The sequence below is a fragment of the Mytilus edulis genome, chromosome 7 (genome assembly GCF_963676685.1).
Source record: "Mytilus edulis chromosome 7, xbMytEdul2.2, whole genome shotgun sequence".
Classification (NCBI taxonomy): domain Eukaryota; kingdom Metazoa; phylum Mollusca; class Bivalvia; order Mytilida; family Mytilidae; genus Mytilus; species Mytilus edulis.
In genome coordinates, this window is record NC_092350.1 from 61,066,582 (window position 1) to 61,084,590 (window position 18,009).

General features: G+C 32.1%; 1 protein-coding gene across 19 annotated transcripts in view; it reads left to right on the forward strand.

Moving 5' to 3' along the window:
- The window catches only part of LOC139481922 (kinesin-like protein KIF21A), a 275,709-nt gene that overhangs the window by 219,112 nt on the left and 38,588 nt on the right, over positions 1-18,009 (forward strand). For 8 of the 19 annotated variants that reach the window (XM_071265486.1, XM_071265470.1, XM_071265469.1 and 5 more), the window contains 5 exons: positions 46-66; positions 5,439-5,517; positions 9,393-9,410; positions 11,395-11,594; positions 12,317-12,460. In XM_071265486.1, the coding sequence (XP_071121587.1) occupies positions 46-66; positions 5,439-5,517; positions 9,393-9,410; positions 11,395-11,594; positions 12,317-12,460 (462 nt within the window). Of the gene's footprint in view, positions 1-45; positions 67-4,646; positions 4,681-5,438; positions 5,518-9,392; positions 9,411-11,394; positions 11,595-12,316; positions 12,461-18,009 lie in introns of all 19 variants that reach the window. The other 11 variants (XM_071265473.1, XM_071265484.1, XM_071265474.1 and 8 more) reach the window with 4 other exon arrangements.

An 18,009-nucleotide genomic window follows, 5' to 3' on the forward strand; every position in this document is an offset into this window, starting at 1 on the left:
TATAAGAATTTCTAGATATTATAAAGAAGTTTTTAAAACTTTTAGTAATGTTCAAACAAAGATCAGGTATGTAGCAGTATATGTAGGGTGTTTGATTAAATTAGATACACTAGTAAACTAGGATCTGGAAGGCTATTTCCATCAGTATATACAATTAGCATCTATTCTGCTGTAGAATATGTCATGACTATGTTTAATGGCATATCTGCTGCATTTTGTATCTAGCTGATTTTCGAATTAACCTGCAAACTCCAAACTTAAGAAATAAGTAGAAATCAGGAACCTTAATCTGAAAGCACATGTAGCTACTTGGCATCAATAATCATGATTATCTCGGAAGATGATAAAGGTTCTGTTAACCTCAATTATAATTTGTGAATAATGTTCTTAGCAAACTATTGCATTCATGAATGCACTCTGGAAACTTGCTTTTGAATTTTATAACTTTGAATTGTTTTTTTAATTTTAAAACATTTTTTTGTGGACAAAGATCATATAGAATAGTTCCCTATATATTATGTTAAAGAAACATGAAAATTCAATATTTTGACTTCAAAAGTGTTTTTGGACAGTCAAAATGCATAGACTGTATGAATTTTGGATTTATGCAGTTACTAATCTAACAAAGCCTTCTTTGTGAAGTTGATATTGTGTTTCTGTTCAATTATATCTAGGGTGCCATGAAAGAATGCAGATATTCTTTAAATTTATATTTTACCCAAAACCTATATCGGGGATTGTTTTAGTCTGGCAGTTCAAAAGAAGTGATTTATAAAAGCCTTCTCAGGTCACAATTAGTTCACTAGTGTTTTCCTTTAGACTATTTATAAACATATACATATATAATAGAAAGCTCAACTTATAAAAATGCATCCATTTAATCCAGAATTTGAGTTAAGATATCTCATAAAAAGCACAGTATAATTATATTTGTCACAAATCGGTAATATACTGACATATGCTTATTTATGCTGTAAAGTTTGGACATAATTTTCTGCTTTGCAGAATTGCTGTTCATGGAAAATAATTTATAATTTCGCTGGTTGCAAAAACTAATTCATTAAAAATTTATTTAACTACTATCAATATCATTATCAAATATTTCATCAGTTTAATGTACATCAAAGTATTTAAACATGACCCTGAAAGCAGTTACATTAAATTGTTGGTGGACAACTTCTAAGCACAATCACATTTAATTGTTGTTTAAAGAAAGATTACCCCCCCCCCCCTTTTTCCTTTTCCCTCCCCAATCATTTAGGTTACCTAAATATTGTATGAATGTCTGGATTGAAGTTCTTAAAAAAGTAAGGCCTTTGTTCCCTATTCTTTTTTTTTTGGCATTTTCTTTGTTCCTATTACTTGTTTGGTTTTTTTTTTTTGGGGGGGGGGGTCCCTTTCTTTAAACCCCTATTCAGACCTTCATGTAAAATGAATTCATCTGAATAAGAACAATGTCTCAAAACCCTTAAATCTTCCTATGTATGTCCCTTTTCTAATATTCCCTCTTTCCAGTGGCGTTGTAAATTTCCCAACCTTCCTCTTGTTTGTCTAATGTTACAAGACCTATCTATAGTATTTATTTGTCATTTGTTCTCGTCCTGAACATGCAGAAAATATTTGCTGCTAGACAAAAACAAACAAGAATCATACAATCTAAATGTTATTATCAATTTTTCAACTGCCTAAATATATTTTCTCATTTTCCAGTGGCATTTTAAATTTTCCAACCTACCTCCCTGTTGACCCATATTACAAGACCTTTCTATAGTATGCATTGGAAATTTGTTCTCGTCCGGAACATGCATGAAATATTTGCTACTAGACGAACAACAAATTTTCAGTTTTCAAATTCTATTCCATTCTAGGTTTGTTCAATCAAATATACTAAAAAAAAGAATTTTGCTATTTTCACCCTAAAAGTAAAGATATGTAGATAAAACTTGTAATCTAAAAGGTTTATTTAAACCATTCATTGTTTGTGGAAAGTGTATCCTTCTTCATCTAAGATAATAAAAATGTATTGTCTTAAAAACAATATATTGTTTTAAACTAAAGAAGCTTTATTACAATTTAAGGATAGTCAGTTTTTTTGTGCATACAATTTTTTCCATGGTTATCTGGTATTTCGTAAACTATATCTTTTAGCAGTTTCTTAAATATACAAAAGTCATGTAAAAATGTCTATGGTTTGGGAAAAGCATCTTTCTACTTACAGTATAATACATTTGTATTTCTATAATCATTTTGGTGAAGCGATTTAATAAGCCATCCTTAATTTGTCTTCCAAGAATGCATTTGTGAAGGGTTTGCTTATACTAATAGCAGACTAACAAAAGTCACTGTAAATAATTATGTCAAGACAAAGGAACTTTAAATTTTAACATATACAACAAACTTAAAAACACTTGCAGTAAAACTTATTTCTTCTTAGGGACTTTTGGCATTATATATATATGAGCCTGAATTATTGTCTCGTTTCTGTCAAGTTAACTTTGGTTGCTGTCTCCTTGGCATCTACCCCAAATCATGTTATTAAACATTGAAAATTTGAAAGCAGACATCAGGCGATATAGCTTCATTGCATGATAGAGATTTTGTTTTGGTTTTGTACTTTATAGTAATGAAGTTTTACATCAAAGATTTTTTTTGTATTTATAGAAAATTAGTTCATCTTTAGGCTCAATGTATAAAATTGATTTTAGTTCTATCGGGCTTACTTTTTACAATATATGTATTCATTACTGGAATATAAAACAAGGCATTTCTGAATTAATTCAAATGAAGACCAAAAACTTTATAAAAAATATAAAAAGACAAAATTTGAAAAAAAGTAATTCATATGATTACTTTAAGAAAAAAAAAGAAAGAAAATAAGTTTTTAAGAGTCAGTATGAAATAAAATTGTTATCAAGTTTTACTGCAATGAAGTAATTTAAAATTTATTGAACTTTTTTTTATCTGGCGTCTTACCCTTTACCATCTTTCAATACTTCAAATAAACAAGTTCCTTTGGCTGCATATTTTACTAATATTAACTAACAAAACGTTTTAATACATATCAACACTGATTTGTTTCTTGTTTTTAGAAAACTAATTTAGTGTTTTTCCCTTTCTATTTTCCTCCTTGCTGCGGAACACCACCACACCTAACAAACATGGCTGGGTTTTATCTCTCTGTAGTGACTTTTGTTGCTTTGCTGTAGTCACCATTTTGTGCTTTTTACTGTTGGAAATCTTCTGGGTGTGATGACCTTCACATTCAGGAGGTATGTTACTATTTTTTATCTTACTTTCACTTTCAGTTTTTACACTTTATGATTTAAATTACAGAAATCGTTGTATTTAGTTTTTATTTGTATAACATGTACAAATAAATTTAAGTAGTTTCTTCCAAATGTGACAATATGCACTGGACTGTAAAAAAAAAAAGCCAAAAAATATCAGATTTAAGCTAGATTTTTTATAGGATATAAAATAAACAGGCTTAAAAAGCAAAAACAGACTTTGATTCCCTTACCAATACACAAACTATACATTGAGAACTTTTGACGTACTGATACCAATTTTTTATCTTAAACACAGAAATTGCATTTATTTTTGGACTGTTTAGATGCACAAGTCAGACAGCAGGTGAAAAATAGTCTAGTTTGGAAGTTCTTTATGTCTTTAAATGTTATCTGAACTCAATGTTTTAAGTTTCTTGATAAGTTAACAGTCTAGCATGTTGTTAATTCCTCCTTGTACCTAAAAAAAGATAGCATTTTATGTGATTATCAACTGTTAAAGATTTGCAAGAACTAAGAGCAAATGTCAATAAAAGTCTTACATTGTGAATCTTTATTTACCCCTTGCTAATAGATAACAATTCAACCTTTCATCTATCCTTCCCTGCTCATAATGATGACTTTATTTTACTCTAATCCAAGACATTATTAAAATTTTGAAATGAAGTTTGATATTAACCACTGTGCTGAAATAGGGACAGTATCTGCCTGTTTCTATTTTGGTAGTTTATTTCATAAAAGAGCCTCATTGTGTTAAAAGTTAAGAGCATAAGATACCCAAACAGAGTGAGAACATAAATTGATTCTTTTTATGCCCCACCTACGATAGTAGAGGGGCATTATGTTTTCTGGTCTGTGTGTCCGTCCGTTAGTTCGTTTGTTCGTTTGTCTGTCCAGTTTCAGGTTAAAGTTTTTGGTCGAGGTAGTTTTTGATGAAGTTGAAGTCCAATCAACCTGAAACTTAGTATATATGTTCCTTATGATATGATCTTTCTAATTTTAATGTCAAATTAGAGTTCTGACCCCAATTTCACGGTCCACTGAACATAGAAAATATAGTGTGAGTGGGGCATCCGTGTACTGGGGACACATTCTTGTTATTCTTGAGTTGAATGAAATCTTTATTAGCGTTCATTCCTGGTAGAAAATCGGCAATAAAACCAGTCCTACTCCTTGTATCATTGTGTAGTACTGGTACCAGATTTGGTTCCTCAACATTGCAACTGGTATCCTGTAATATTGACCCAAAAATTTGGGTTAATGCTAAAGTCAGACATACAAAAATTATGACTTTTGCAGTGATTTACTTTAAAAAAAAAGGTTGACTCTCCACATTTTAAAAATTATGACTTTTTACAGACTTTTAGAACTACACCCGATATCTCCATCAAAGGTAATATTCCAGTCATTCCTTTCCAAAAGTTAAACCATTATTTCTGTTAGTTATTTTATCTGGTGGGAAAAGTTTGCATGAGGGAAGGACCATTCCATCAATATTTATTATTAGTACCAACCAAGGGATATGTTTTTCACTGTTACCTGGTACTTTTGTATTTGATATACTTGAAACTCATTTTAAAACTTTTGCTGATCTTCAGAAAATAGCAGCTTCAGTAAATACTAGTTAGAAATGGCGTATGTATAAACATCTTCAAATTTATTGACCTTCAGGAAAACAGAAACAATTTTCTGGTTAATTTTCAATTCAATTTTTATTTTATAAAATTTTATAAAATTCACTGGACATTTCATGGTGTTTTGTTTTCTTAGACAATATATAGTATGTACACTGCTGAATTTAACACTAAGTTATGTTTAGTTAAATGAGTAGGTTTAGTAAAGACATATACTGAAAATTCTAGAATGTTATGGTAGTTTATTGCTAAAATATGATAGGATGAATATCAAAATACTTAGCCATATAATTTAAACATGCTTAGATTGCTGTTTAATGTCCAGTTGTGAATACTGCTGTGACAATCATGCATTTTTTGTTTAATAACATTTAACTAGTATTACTGAAGCTGCTACAAAATGTTAGTTTCTTTATTTTTAGCTTAAATGTTTAGTTTTAGTTTTACATTCTGCATGGTTTAATTTTGGCTTTTTATTTTTATTTTCTGTTTGGATTATTTCCCTTGGCTACAACAGCATGTTTGAGAGTAAGGTGTCGACTGCTGAGTTACCAGGGCAACCAACAGGAGGTGATCAGTCTAAAAACTTGTCAAAGGTAACAATATTTTCATTTGCATAAACATTTGCATAATCATTTGCATATTAGAAATGGATTACAAGGTATATGATATGTTGGAATAAATGAAAAATACATATTGTTTGTGTATTGTGTATTTTTTATTGTAGCATGTTCATTTGTATCTTTGTAGTCAATTTGCATTAAAAAATAAATATGGAGATGCTAGGACTATCAAATACTCATGTTAGTGTTAATTTTTGGCAAACTTTTTTGAGATCAAATGTTTGAAAATGTACAATTTAGACTCTCTCAAAATTTGACATACCTTTCATTTATCTGGGACCATATCACATGTCGTTTTTTTATGAAGTCGAACATTGACCTATACAAAATTGCTGTTTTTTAGCAAAGCTCATGAAGATTAGTTTTTGACAGTAGAATAATATTAGCTGACATAATATTTGATGCAAATTTTGCAATGATTTGAATTGAAAGACTTTTACAATTATGAGCATCCAAAGTTAATTAGTTCTTGTTATTTTCATAATTTATTTGTAATTTAAGTATATCAGCCTTACAACCAGATACTTTTTTGTATAACTTGCACACTAAAATCCATTTGGTCCTCAAAGAACAAAATGAGTACAGACCAATTTGTAGGCAAAAGAAACCTAAAAAACCTAAAAGCATTAACATGAGTATTTGTTTCAATAAAGTATTGATCTGACACATAGTGTTTTAAAGCTCATTACACATTATTTAGATGTGCCACTCACAAGGTAGAAAGACGTCTAGAAAGAGCCATCTTTTCCTTGTGCCACCAGCCACCATATTGTTATGATGGCTTTCCCACTCAGGTATTCTGACAGTGTTGTAATAATTTATTTGAATTTTCAGGTATATTATAACTTGTGTTGTGGTTTATATCCTGTCAGCTGTTTCTTGTTGATTTCTCTAAATTTTATATGATTTTTAGATACATGTATATAAAACCTTAAATGTGGATTCATTTATTTTTGCCTGTGCTATTTTTTTTGTTTTGAGGAAAATGGTATATTAGGGTTCATGTGCTTGTTTTCGAGATATAAGCCATTAAAAATTTGACGGGAAATTATTCTCTCTAGAGTTTTCTTACAATTAACATTGGCACCTTTTTTGTTTAAAAAAACTATGAAAAAATAACAAGGATTCCGTAAGATTTTGAAATATTGCTTTTTAAACTATGTTATAAAAATATGAAAAGAAAAGTAGGGGTTTGTGGGCAATTTTTTTAAATGTAAATACATGGATAAAACCAGAGGATTCTGAAAATCTGGCAAAAATTCAAAAAATAGAGGAGCAAACATCCTTAATTGGTAAAATTTTATGGCATTGGCTTACATCCTTTCTGAGTTTCATAATAAAAATTCAGAGGTAAATATGAGGCCTATTGTTTCAGCCACATAAATAAAGCATGTAAGTTTACAACTTTGATGTGAAAATGAATATGTTATTTTTTTTGCTTCTGAAAAAAACTGTGATGAACTATCTATACTTGATTAATTTATCACACTGGTGTCATAAAATTGAGAATGGAAATGGGGAATGTGCCAAAGAGACAACAACCCGACCATAGAGCAGACAACAGCAGAAGGTCACCAACAGGTCTTCAATGCAACGAGAAATTCTCGCACCCGGAGGCATCCTTCAGCTGGCCCCTATTATGCATAGTTTATTTATTTCAACATTTTCGACCTCATACATGTCCTGCTTTGTCTTATTTGTCTCTGTGTTGTATTTGATGTTTACTTAATTGTAATTTTCTATTTTTATAATTATATGGTTGAGGCTACTCATATAGCACAGTAACATTGTTAAGTAGGTTTAGAGAGTTGAAGAAAAATTTGAGACATAGTTTAATTAATGATTAGAATATATATAATATGTAGAGACAACAACATCTGGGTTACCACAAGGTGATAGTTTTATTGAGTCGACATGTTTCGCCGCTAATGCGGCGTCATCAGGACAATATTACAGAGTTTACATGTTCATAAAGTGTATATAATGCGGTTGTATTAATTATGACGTAAAAGAATAAAAGTTAAGTTTCTGGTGGTAATATTGTAGAAATGATGGAAGTGGCTCATAAAATGTCAGTTCATTTCCAAATTGGACAACACCCCATTGGCCATCCCGTACCAATTCAACTGGCTTCGCTCTGAGGGAGGTACTGCTTCCATTGAATTAGTAAAAGGTGAAGTGTATGATCGCCGCAATTCTGGGAATGGTAAATCTTGGTAGATGTGTTCGAGGTATTGTTGGTGGTTCTGGCTGCGGATGAATTTAATGTTCAATTTCCGTAAGGTTCTAAAGTGGGCTAAGTTTTTACGTCATAATTAATACAACCGCATTATATACACTTTATGAACATGTAAACTCTGTAATATTGTCCTGATGACGCCGCATTAGCGGCGAAACATGTCGACTCAATAAAACTATCACCTTGCGGTAACCCAGATGTTGTTGTCTCTACATATTATATTTCCATGAGGTTTTAAGACAACCGCAGCATACTTCGGTATCCATCTTGGTTACTCTACCAGCTTTTCCGTTAGAAGGTGTTGGTTCACTCATCACATATTATTTATTTTTCTGTGAACCCCTGCATCCGCATACGATCCACCTTAGCCGTCCTGCGTTGTAGTTACAACTGTTAGCCTCATGTCTACCGACCAGTTCCATTCTACCACCAACCTTACTGAAGAAACCGCCCATACCTCGAAGAAAAGAAAACCCGCGACGAAGATATGAAGGATAATACAACCGCATCCGCTCCTACTACGATAACCATCCAAGAGAAAAACTTAGCCCACTTTAGAACCTTACGAAAATTGAACATTAAATTCATCCGCAGCCAGAACCACCTACAATACCTCGAACACATCTACCAAGATTTACCATTCCCAGAATTGCGGCGATCATACACTTCACCTTTTACTAATTCAATGGAAGCAGTACCTCCCTCATAGCCAAGCCAGTTGAATTGGTACGGGATGGCCAATGGGGTGTTGTCCAATTTGGAAATGAACTGACATTTTATGAGCCACTTCCATCATTTCTACAATATTACCACCAGAAACTTAACTTTTATTCTTGCTACATTATGAACACTATTTTACATTTTCACTTTCACTTTTATTCTTTTACGTCATAATTAATACAACCGCATTATATACACTTTATGAACATGTAAACTCTGTAATATTGTCCTGATGACGCCGCATTAGCGGCGAAACATGTGGACTCAATAAAACTATCACCTTGCGGTAACCCAGATGTTGTTGTCTCTACATATTATATTTCCATGAGGTTTTAAGACAACCGCAGCATACTTCGGTATCCATCTTGGTTATTCTACCAGCTTTTCCGTTAGAAGGTGTTGGTTCACTCGTCACAGATTAGAATATATAGATTAAATTATTAGAAAACAACAGTTACACTTTTACATGCTGGCAGAGATGGCTTGCTACTTATTTGGAACACTATGAGACTATTCGTACTCCATGTCATTTGAAGTTTTTTTCATAATTTTAAAAGACATGCAAAAAAGTTTGTTTCATATTAAAATTTTAATTAAAAAAAAAAACACTTTTTCATGAAAAATCTTTGATATTCAATAAGTTATTTAAGTGCAAAACTTGCTTTATCACATGTATATAAGTGTATTAAAAAAACATACAACAGTTTTTTAAGTTTCCACAACTCAATTTTATTTCCTGATTCCGCAGGGGTTTTCAGTTGGAAAAAATGTGTTGTTAGTTCAACTTTTTACTTCAACACTTTATAACATTTCTTAGACATATAGAGGTTTTTGGGCACACAAATTAAAAATAACAAATATATAGTAGAGAACTGTTTTTAATCTTTAGGACTTATTACGTAGGCCGGTGAGTAACACTAACTACACATACTCTGTATAATATTAACCTTATTGTGTATTACAAAATATCTTGCACATGTACAAAATATACCAAACACTAAAGAAAAAGTACAGTAGCAAAACACATATACAGTGGGTCATTTTGTGGGAATTGTTCTTCACGACATTGGTTACTTGTACTGGGAAATGTGATATTGGTAATTTCATTTTCGATCAGGCACAGTCATGGCATGAGTTTCAAAAATAAAAGAATACATTTTTTGTGAACATGAACATATTTAAATATTGCATTTAACACAATTATTTTTAAAGAAATACACACATGTACTGCAATTTGTTTAAGAAAATAAGGTAGTAGTAATTGGATTAATGCATTCAAATAGCTTTATATAAATAAAGTTTGCTATAATTCAACACTAATAAAGAGAGATAACTCCATAAGCTTTGAAAATATTGAGGATAGTTTTTCGTTGATTAAGAATTCTTTAGATAGAAACTTTTTACAAGACTAATAATAATGTAGAATTAACATATTTCATTAAAATTTTGAATTTAAAATTTAGAAAACCTGTTTTTAACATTATTTCATTTAGAAGTAGACATGGTAGAATTACAACATTTTTCTAGAGTAATCTTTGACTAAAGACTTTACTTTCAAATGTTTTCAAAAAATATCTGTGGTAATATTTCACAATTATAGAGGTCTATTGGAACACAATTCCCTTTTACACTGAAACCTTTTCAGAATTAAACAAGTGACAATGAAAGTTTACTTGAGGGAGTGCAACACCTTCCGCAAGTTGGAATCCTTTCAGCAACTCTTTCTGGTCTCTGTGAGTGGACTGTTGCAATATTACATTTCCCCCTATCCAACATGACCTCTTTCCATTGGCAGTCCAAATTTTGGCAATTATACCGCATCTGTTTTTTATCCTGACACATTGCCCATTTGCATTCTCAGTTTAAATCTTTTTAGAGAAAAAAAGTCATAGAAACTGCTGTTTAATTTTTGGATTGCACACAGATTCATATATAGTATTATGTAAATGCTGTTTAATACAATTATGTTTTTTCAGCAAACATTTACTCATATTAAATGTAAATTATAGAGGGTTTATTAATTTGTAAATAAAAATCATGAATTTGCTGTGTTTTGAGGCTAATTTCAAACAACTCTTATTTGCATGATTAATCTCTCGCTTAAAATTTATTATTCTGAATTTGTTTTATATATGTTACTATAATGATATGTTATCCGGATGAACATATTTGTGTTGGGTATTGTATAATTATATATTTACTAATTATTAACCCGATTTTCAAGTAAAAATCAGTTATTGATTTGGGAATGTACATCCAGTGGGTGGGGGTGGGTAGGTGTATTTGTTTAAACATGGATGTACTGTGTGAAACCCACATATGTCAATTCACCCCTTGTCAACTCCAAGAACTATTCCAATTTCATAATTCAGGGAACATGAATTGCATATTTCAAGTTTATAAGTATCATTTCAATAGAATGCACGCCTTGATAACCCTGTTTCAGTGTGAGAATAATACATATTGAATAGCCAGTTTTGAGTTTTGAATTTTTTTTTAAATTCACCTCGCTTTTACTGAGTTCATTAAGTTCAGATTGAAGTTATATCTTACAGCATTTTGCTGTCTGTCATTATATAATCCAAACATACTTATTCAGCATTTGATCATTTATATGGGAAACATTGCATTTTTGAACTTTAGATGGGTCAAAATTATAGAACTTGTATAATGAAAAGAACTATTTGGGAAAGGATAGGTAGACTTCTTGTGATGCCATTTACAACATTAACTTTCCCCCTGCTATAAAAATAAGTTTATTAAGTTAATGCTGCATTAAACTGCTATCAGACACCAAGGTAGCATGATTTCCAATAGGTTTAAGTAGCAATAAGACTTGTTGGGGTTAAACATCATTCATGTTTTCAAATTCAACATTTTTCATTTTTCAGATAAGGAGAAAGACTGCCACACCAGAGGAACTACTGTATCCTGGTTCGTCTGAAGGTATTATAGCTGTCCCACAGTTACAGACACTGCATGAGGAACCACAGAAATCATTGACAAAGGTTAATGGTCATAGTGATAACCAGTTGATGCCACCACCTGTTAAACCACCACCCAAGAACTCATCAACATCTAATTTACCTAGGTAAGTTTATTTTCAACCTGATGCAACTTCTTCATAAGGAGGTGCACCACTTCAATTACTAGCATTCATAGCTGTTTGGTCTCAATTTCATTTTTGAAATATTTGGTGTTTTATATGTGAAGTAGATATCTTATCAACATTAAACTTCATTTTGAAAGAAAAAAAAAACTTAATCCCATTTATATTAGAATGATGGTTTGACCTTAAATTCATGATTGGTTGATTATTGAGAACAAAAGGACAGTATGTTATAGGTAAATTTAGACAGCAAGCAGAAGTGGTATATAAGTAAATGTGACAACAACACATTAAAATTAGACAATGCATTTAGAGGACAAACATGTGCAACTCTTAAAGACTAAGCCTTTTGAAATGTTGAAATTTTCAGCAAATTTTTGTAGTTAAATGCTTTTCCCATCATGTTATCATCCACAAATCTTTTATGATTATAAAAGAAAATTGTCATAACATTAAGAATGGAAATGTGGAATGTGTCAAAGAGACAACAACCGCACCAAAGAGCAGAAAAAAGCCTGAGCCACCAATGTGTATATAACACAGCAAGAAAATCCAGCACCCCTGAGGCTGGCCCCTTAATCAAAATGTGTACTAGTTCAGTGAAAATGGACATCACAATACATGTTTCTCTAATCACAGAACCATTTATGTTGAGGTTGTTACCTGTAATAAATACATGAACGTTATGTGTTGTTTTGTTACAGATTGACCTCTGGGTCAAGAGCTGACCCTGGACCATCACCGAGTTTGAGGAGAAAAGAATTCCCTAAGCCAAGTCCTGATCCCTCACCTGTACTAAAGAGAAAGAACTACAGTGGGTCAAACCTGATTACAAGGTCCAGTTCTGTGTAAGTGTGTTATAGTACATTATAATGGAAATGTATTGCTTTTTGTTGTTTGTGTACAATATATATATATAATTGTAGTTGTTGCTATTGTTTTATTGTGAATTTGTTTGTTGTGTGAGTACTAGCTTTTCATGGATTTAGGAAGAGTTGAATTTTCGTGCATACTTTGATTGTGGCTTTAAAATATTCTGCATGCAAGCTGTAAATCCATACCCAAGAAATCTTACAAAAATTAGTTACAGATTAACAATAAAGAATCTACACTATGTTTTTGTTGAAATATTCAATCTTGATTGTAAAATTTAGTGTTTGCCTGCTTTGCCATGTTAAAAAACTTTTTGCGATATTTTTTTTTATTATTATTGATAGGTTATGTAATTTTGTTGGTTTCGTTTTTTTCCTGTATCTTTCTTTGTACTATGGCTAAAGCTCAGTCTGCACGGTTAGCCATTAGTCCGATGCCCCAGACTATTAAAATTTCATTCGGACTAGTATGTTTTTGCAAAACTTTGTATGAACCAATAAGAAAAATGTCAGAATATTGGTCTTCAGACTAGTAGTTGAAAAAGTTTTTGGTGCAGACTGTAAAGCTGTATTAAAGGCCTTGTTAACAATTTTATTGTGTCCTGATTAAAATGATTGTCACATATCTGTTTTAAAATTACAAGCTTTTTAAAAGACTGTCATAATATGATAATATAAAAATAATGGAACTGACATACAAAAATTATGAAAAAATGTTTTTGATAGCAGGAAGTTTTTTAATGGCACTTCATGGTTAAAATTAAAGGATTCTGAATGTGACAAAAAAGTTATAAAACAACTTTAATTGTCATACCACTTTTACAGTTCAACTTGGATCTAATTGCATACAGTTTCATTTGATTTCATTTACAAGGAACTTAAGTGAGACCTATCATTTAGCGAAATGTTCATATTTTGTTTATATACCAACAAGTGCCAATTAAATATAAACAGATCATAACATAGATTATTCCTCCAGTGATATTTGAAAATTATGAAAAGTAGATATTGATCATAACTTTAATATGAATAATATATTTAAGGTTTATGTTTAATGAGTGGGTATGTAACGTATCTCAATTGTAAAGTTGATACTGAAACAAGACATTAGAATTAAAATGAATTATTTATATGCTTTGATGTAGACAGAATCAATATTTGATGGAGTAACTAAATGGAGCATGGTAGAAACAGGAGGAACATATTTAAATTTTGAAATATGATGTTCAATATTGTATTATTGATATTTATATATTGTTTTGAATTTCCTGAATTTAATATAAAAGTATATATTGTAATATCATGATGGCCTTTCTGTAAATGAAATTGGAGGATAGATTGGAATCGCATTATTCTTTTATCTGTCTATGAGTCAATTATGTTACATTTTCCTTAATTTTGTTGATGAAACATGACTCCCAATCCCTATCCCAAATGAATATTGATGTAGTTTAAATATGTCAATATTTAGACATGTTTGTCATTTGGATTTGGGAGATTAATCGTTTCAAATTTTTGTCTTTATATCTCAAATTTTGTTGTTGGTCACTGTAAAAACTTCTCTGATCATATTACTACTATGATCATTCTGATGATAGTTTTTTATGTCCCATTTATGGGCATTATGTTTTTTGGTCTGTGTGTTTGTTTGTCCATTTGTCTCTCTGTCTGTTTGTCTGTCCGTCTGTCCCGCTTTAGGTTAAAGTTTTTAGTCAAGGTAGTTTTTGATGAAGTTGAAGTCCAATCAAATGTGTACAAATAAACTTAGTACACATGTTCCCTGTGATATGATCTTTCTAATTTTAATGCCAAATTAGAATTTTGACCCAAATTTCAGAGTCCACTGAACACAGAAAATGATAGTGTGAGTGGAGCATCCGTGTACTATGGACACATTCTTGTTTATTTAAAAAATAATAATATGTTATATTATTGCAAATGAGACAACTATATACCAGAGACCATAAAAATATAGTATATACCAATACACATAATTAACAGCGCCTGGTGATGTTTGATAGCCTGACCGGTTTCGGTCCATAAAGGACCTTCATCAGAGGCAGAATGGTGGATTAATGTTTGCACCCTACTTATATAGATATGGTAACCGGCGGTTGAGTTAACCAGCGGTTGAGTTAACCGGCGGTTGGGTTAACCGGCGGTTGAGTTAACCGGCGGTTGAGTCGACCGGCGGTTGCGTTAACCGGCGGTTGAGTTGACCGACGGTTGAGTTAACCGGCGGTTGAGTTAACCGGCGGTTGAGTTAACCGGCGGTTGAGTCAACCGGCGGTTGCGTTAACCGGCGGTTGAGTTGACCCCAGTGGGATTTTCCATGGTTACAATTATCTATATTTAGCTAATGTTCATGTTACAGTAAACTTTTTGACATGTTACGGTAAACATTTTTACACTATATGGTAAACATGTGACCTGATGATATAACCATATTTGGGCTTTAGCATTGGATAAAGGGTGTTTAATAATTTAAGAAGTACATAGTAATCATTTAGTCTTGATCTTTGGCTTATGATCCACCTAAATATCAAGTCTTGGAATAGTATTCCATGGTAGTTATGTGATCTTAATATTTGGCTTATGATACACCTAAATATCAAGTCTTGAAATAGTACTTCCTAGTAGTCATGCAGTCTTGACCTCAGGCTTATGATACACCTGTATATCAAGTCTTGAAATAGTAATTCATGGTAGTCATGCAGTCTTGATCTTTGGCTTATGATACACCTAAATATCAAGTCTAATAATAGTATTTCATGGTAGTCATGCAGTCTTGACGTTTTAGCTTGTGATACACCAAAACATCATGTCAAAACTATTACCCCCCCCCCCCCTAAACAAAACAAAATTTGGTTTAGGGGGGGGGGGGTTCTTATTGAGAATGCTTCATTTAAGCCTTTAGTACTCCTTTCAAGATCAAAGGTAGATGAATATTAATCCTCAGTGTTAAAAAGTTTTCAACACCTTAAGTTTGTAATGTAGGTATCACATATATACATCAATTTCAGGTAATCGCTAGGCTTACGCTTAGAGCTCCTATGCCAGTGAAAAATCAATAGGCAATATAGGAAAGGTGTACTGACATAAGTAGTCTCTAAACACATTAGCTCCATGGAGCTTTCGTTAGTAGAAGCCATATTAACTATGTGTATCAGTGAGAAAACCGGTCAGGCTATCAAACATCACCAGGCGCTGTTAATTATGTGTATTGGTATATACTATATTTTTATGCTTTTACATTTTTCTCACTGATACACATAGTTAATATGGCTTCTACTAACGAAAGCTCCATGGAGCTAATGTGTTTAGAGACTACTTATGTCAGTACACCTTTCCTATATTGCCTATTGATTTTTCACTGGCATAGGAGCTCTAAGCGTAAGCCTAGCGATTACCTGAAATTGATGTATATATGTGATACCTACATTACAAACTTAAGGTGTTGAAAACTTTTTAACACTGAGGATTAATATTCATCTACCTTTGATCTTGAAAGGAGTACTAAAGGCTTAAATGAAGCATTCTCAATAAGAACCCCCCCCCCCCTAAACCAAATTTTGTTTTGTTTAGGGGGGGGGTAATAGTTTTGACATGATGTTTTGGTGTATCACAAGCTAAAACGTCAAGACTGCATGACTACCATGAAATACTATTATTAGACTTGATATTTAGGTGTATCATAAGCCAAAGATCAAGACTGCATGACTACCATGAATTACTATTTCAAGACTTGATATACAGGTGTATCATAAGCCTGAGGTCAAGACTGCATGACTACTAGGAAGTACTATTTCAAGACTTGATATTTAGGTGTATCATAAGCCAAATATTAAGATCACATAACTACCATGGAATACTATTCCAAGACTTGATATTTAGGTGGATCATAAGCCAAAGATCAAGACTAAATGATTACTATGTACTTCTTAAATTATTAAACACCCTTTATCCAATGCTAAAGCCCAAATATGGTTATATCATCAGGTCACATGTTTACCATATAGTGTAAAAATGTTTACCGTAACATGTCAAAAAGTTTACTGTAACATGAACATTAGCTAAATATAGATAATTGTAACCATGGAAAATCCCACTGGGGTCAACTCAACCGCCGGTTAACGCAACCGCCGGTTGACTCAACCGCCGGTTAACTCAACCACCGGTTAACTCAACCACCGGTTAACTCAACCGCCGTTAACTCAACCGCCGGTTAACGCAACCGCCGGTCGACTCAACCGCCGGTTAACTCAACCGCCGGTTAACTCAACCGCCGGTTAACCCAACCGCCGGTTAACTCAACCGCTGGTTAACTCAACCGCCGGTTACCATATCTATATAAATAGGGTGCAAACATTAATCCACCATTCTGCCTCTGATGAAGGTCCTTTATGGACCGAAACCGGTCAGGCTATCAAACATCACCAGGCGCTGTTAATTATGTGTATTGGTATATACTATATTTTTATGCTTTTACATTTTTCTCACTGATACACATAGTTAATATGGCTTCTACTAACGAAAGCTCCATGGAGCTAATGTGTTTAGAGACTACTTATGTCAGTACACCTTTCCTATATTGCCTATATACCAGAGACCAATTGATGAGGATATGAACAACTACAATTTGGTGCTCAATTGAGGGCGTGGCAAATTAAGATTATTGTAATATAAATTGCAACATTTTTTATAAACAAATGTGCTGAGATAATCATCAAATTTTGTTTTGGTAAAAATAGAATGTGCAACATGGATTTTTTATAAATTATATGAGGAGAAATTCTATATCAGACACTGATTACATATATTGATGAAAAAATTAAACTTGAGTGTGTATATATATATATATATATATAATGACGTTTTAAATTTTTTAAATTTTATTGTTCAAAAGCCCCTTTTCATTTGTTCTAATTTGCATAATCATTTTTTTAATCACATTAGTTTTAAATACATTTTCAAATTAAAAAGTCATTTGAATTAGATACATGTATGAGTGGAGATAATATGTTATATTTAATCTGTAGAAATCCAGAAGGGGAATAACCTAAAGTCTCAATTATTCTCCTTTGGTTTTCCTGTTTTTAAGTCATGTTTGTGCCCTTTATAGCTTGCTGTTTGGTGTGAGTTAAGGGTCAGAGTTGAAGGATGTACTTTGACCTATAACGGTTTACTTTTACAAATTTAAACTTGAATAGAGAGTTGTCTCATTGGCACTTGTACCACATCTTCTTATATCTATTTTGCATTTGAATAAAAAAAAAAAATTGACAATAACTTCATATCTAGATTCTTGAAACATTTCATTTACTTGCTTCAACTGGACAATAAGAAAGCAATAATTAACCAGTTAATCTTCTTAATACTCATTAGCCATGGGTCGAGATAGTACTATGTAACTTGCTTTTTTTCTAGCGGTAGTATTATATATTATTTCTGGATGGTAATCAGTGCCCCTGTACAATCTCATTGATTGATTCTTTTCCTGAATACTGTTAATCTACTTAAAATTG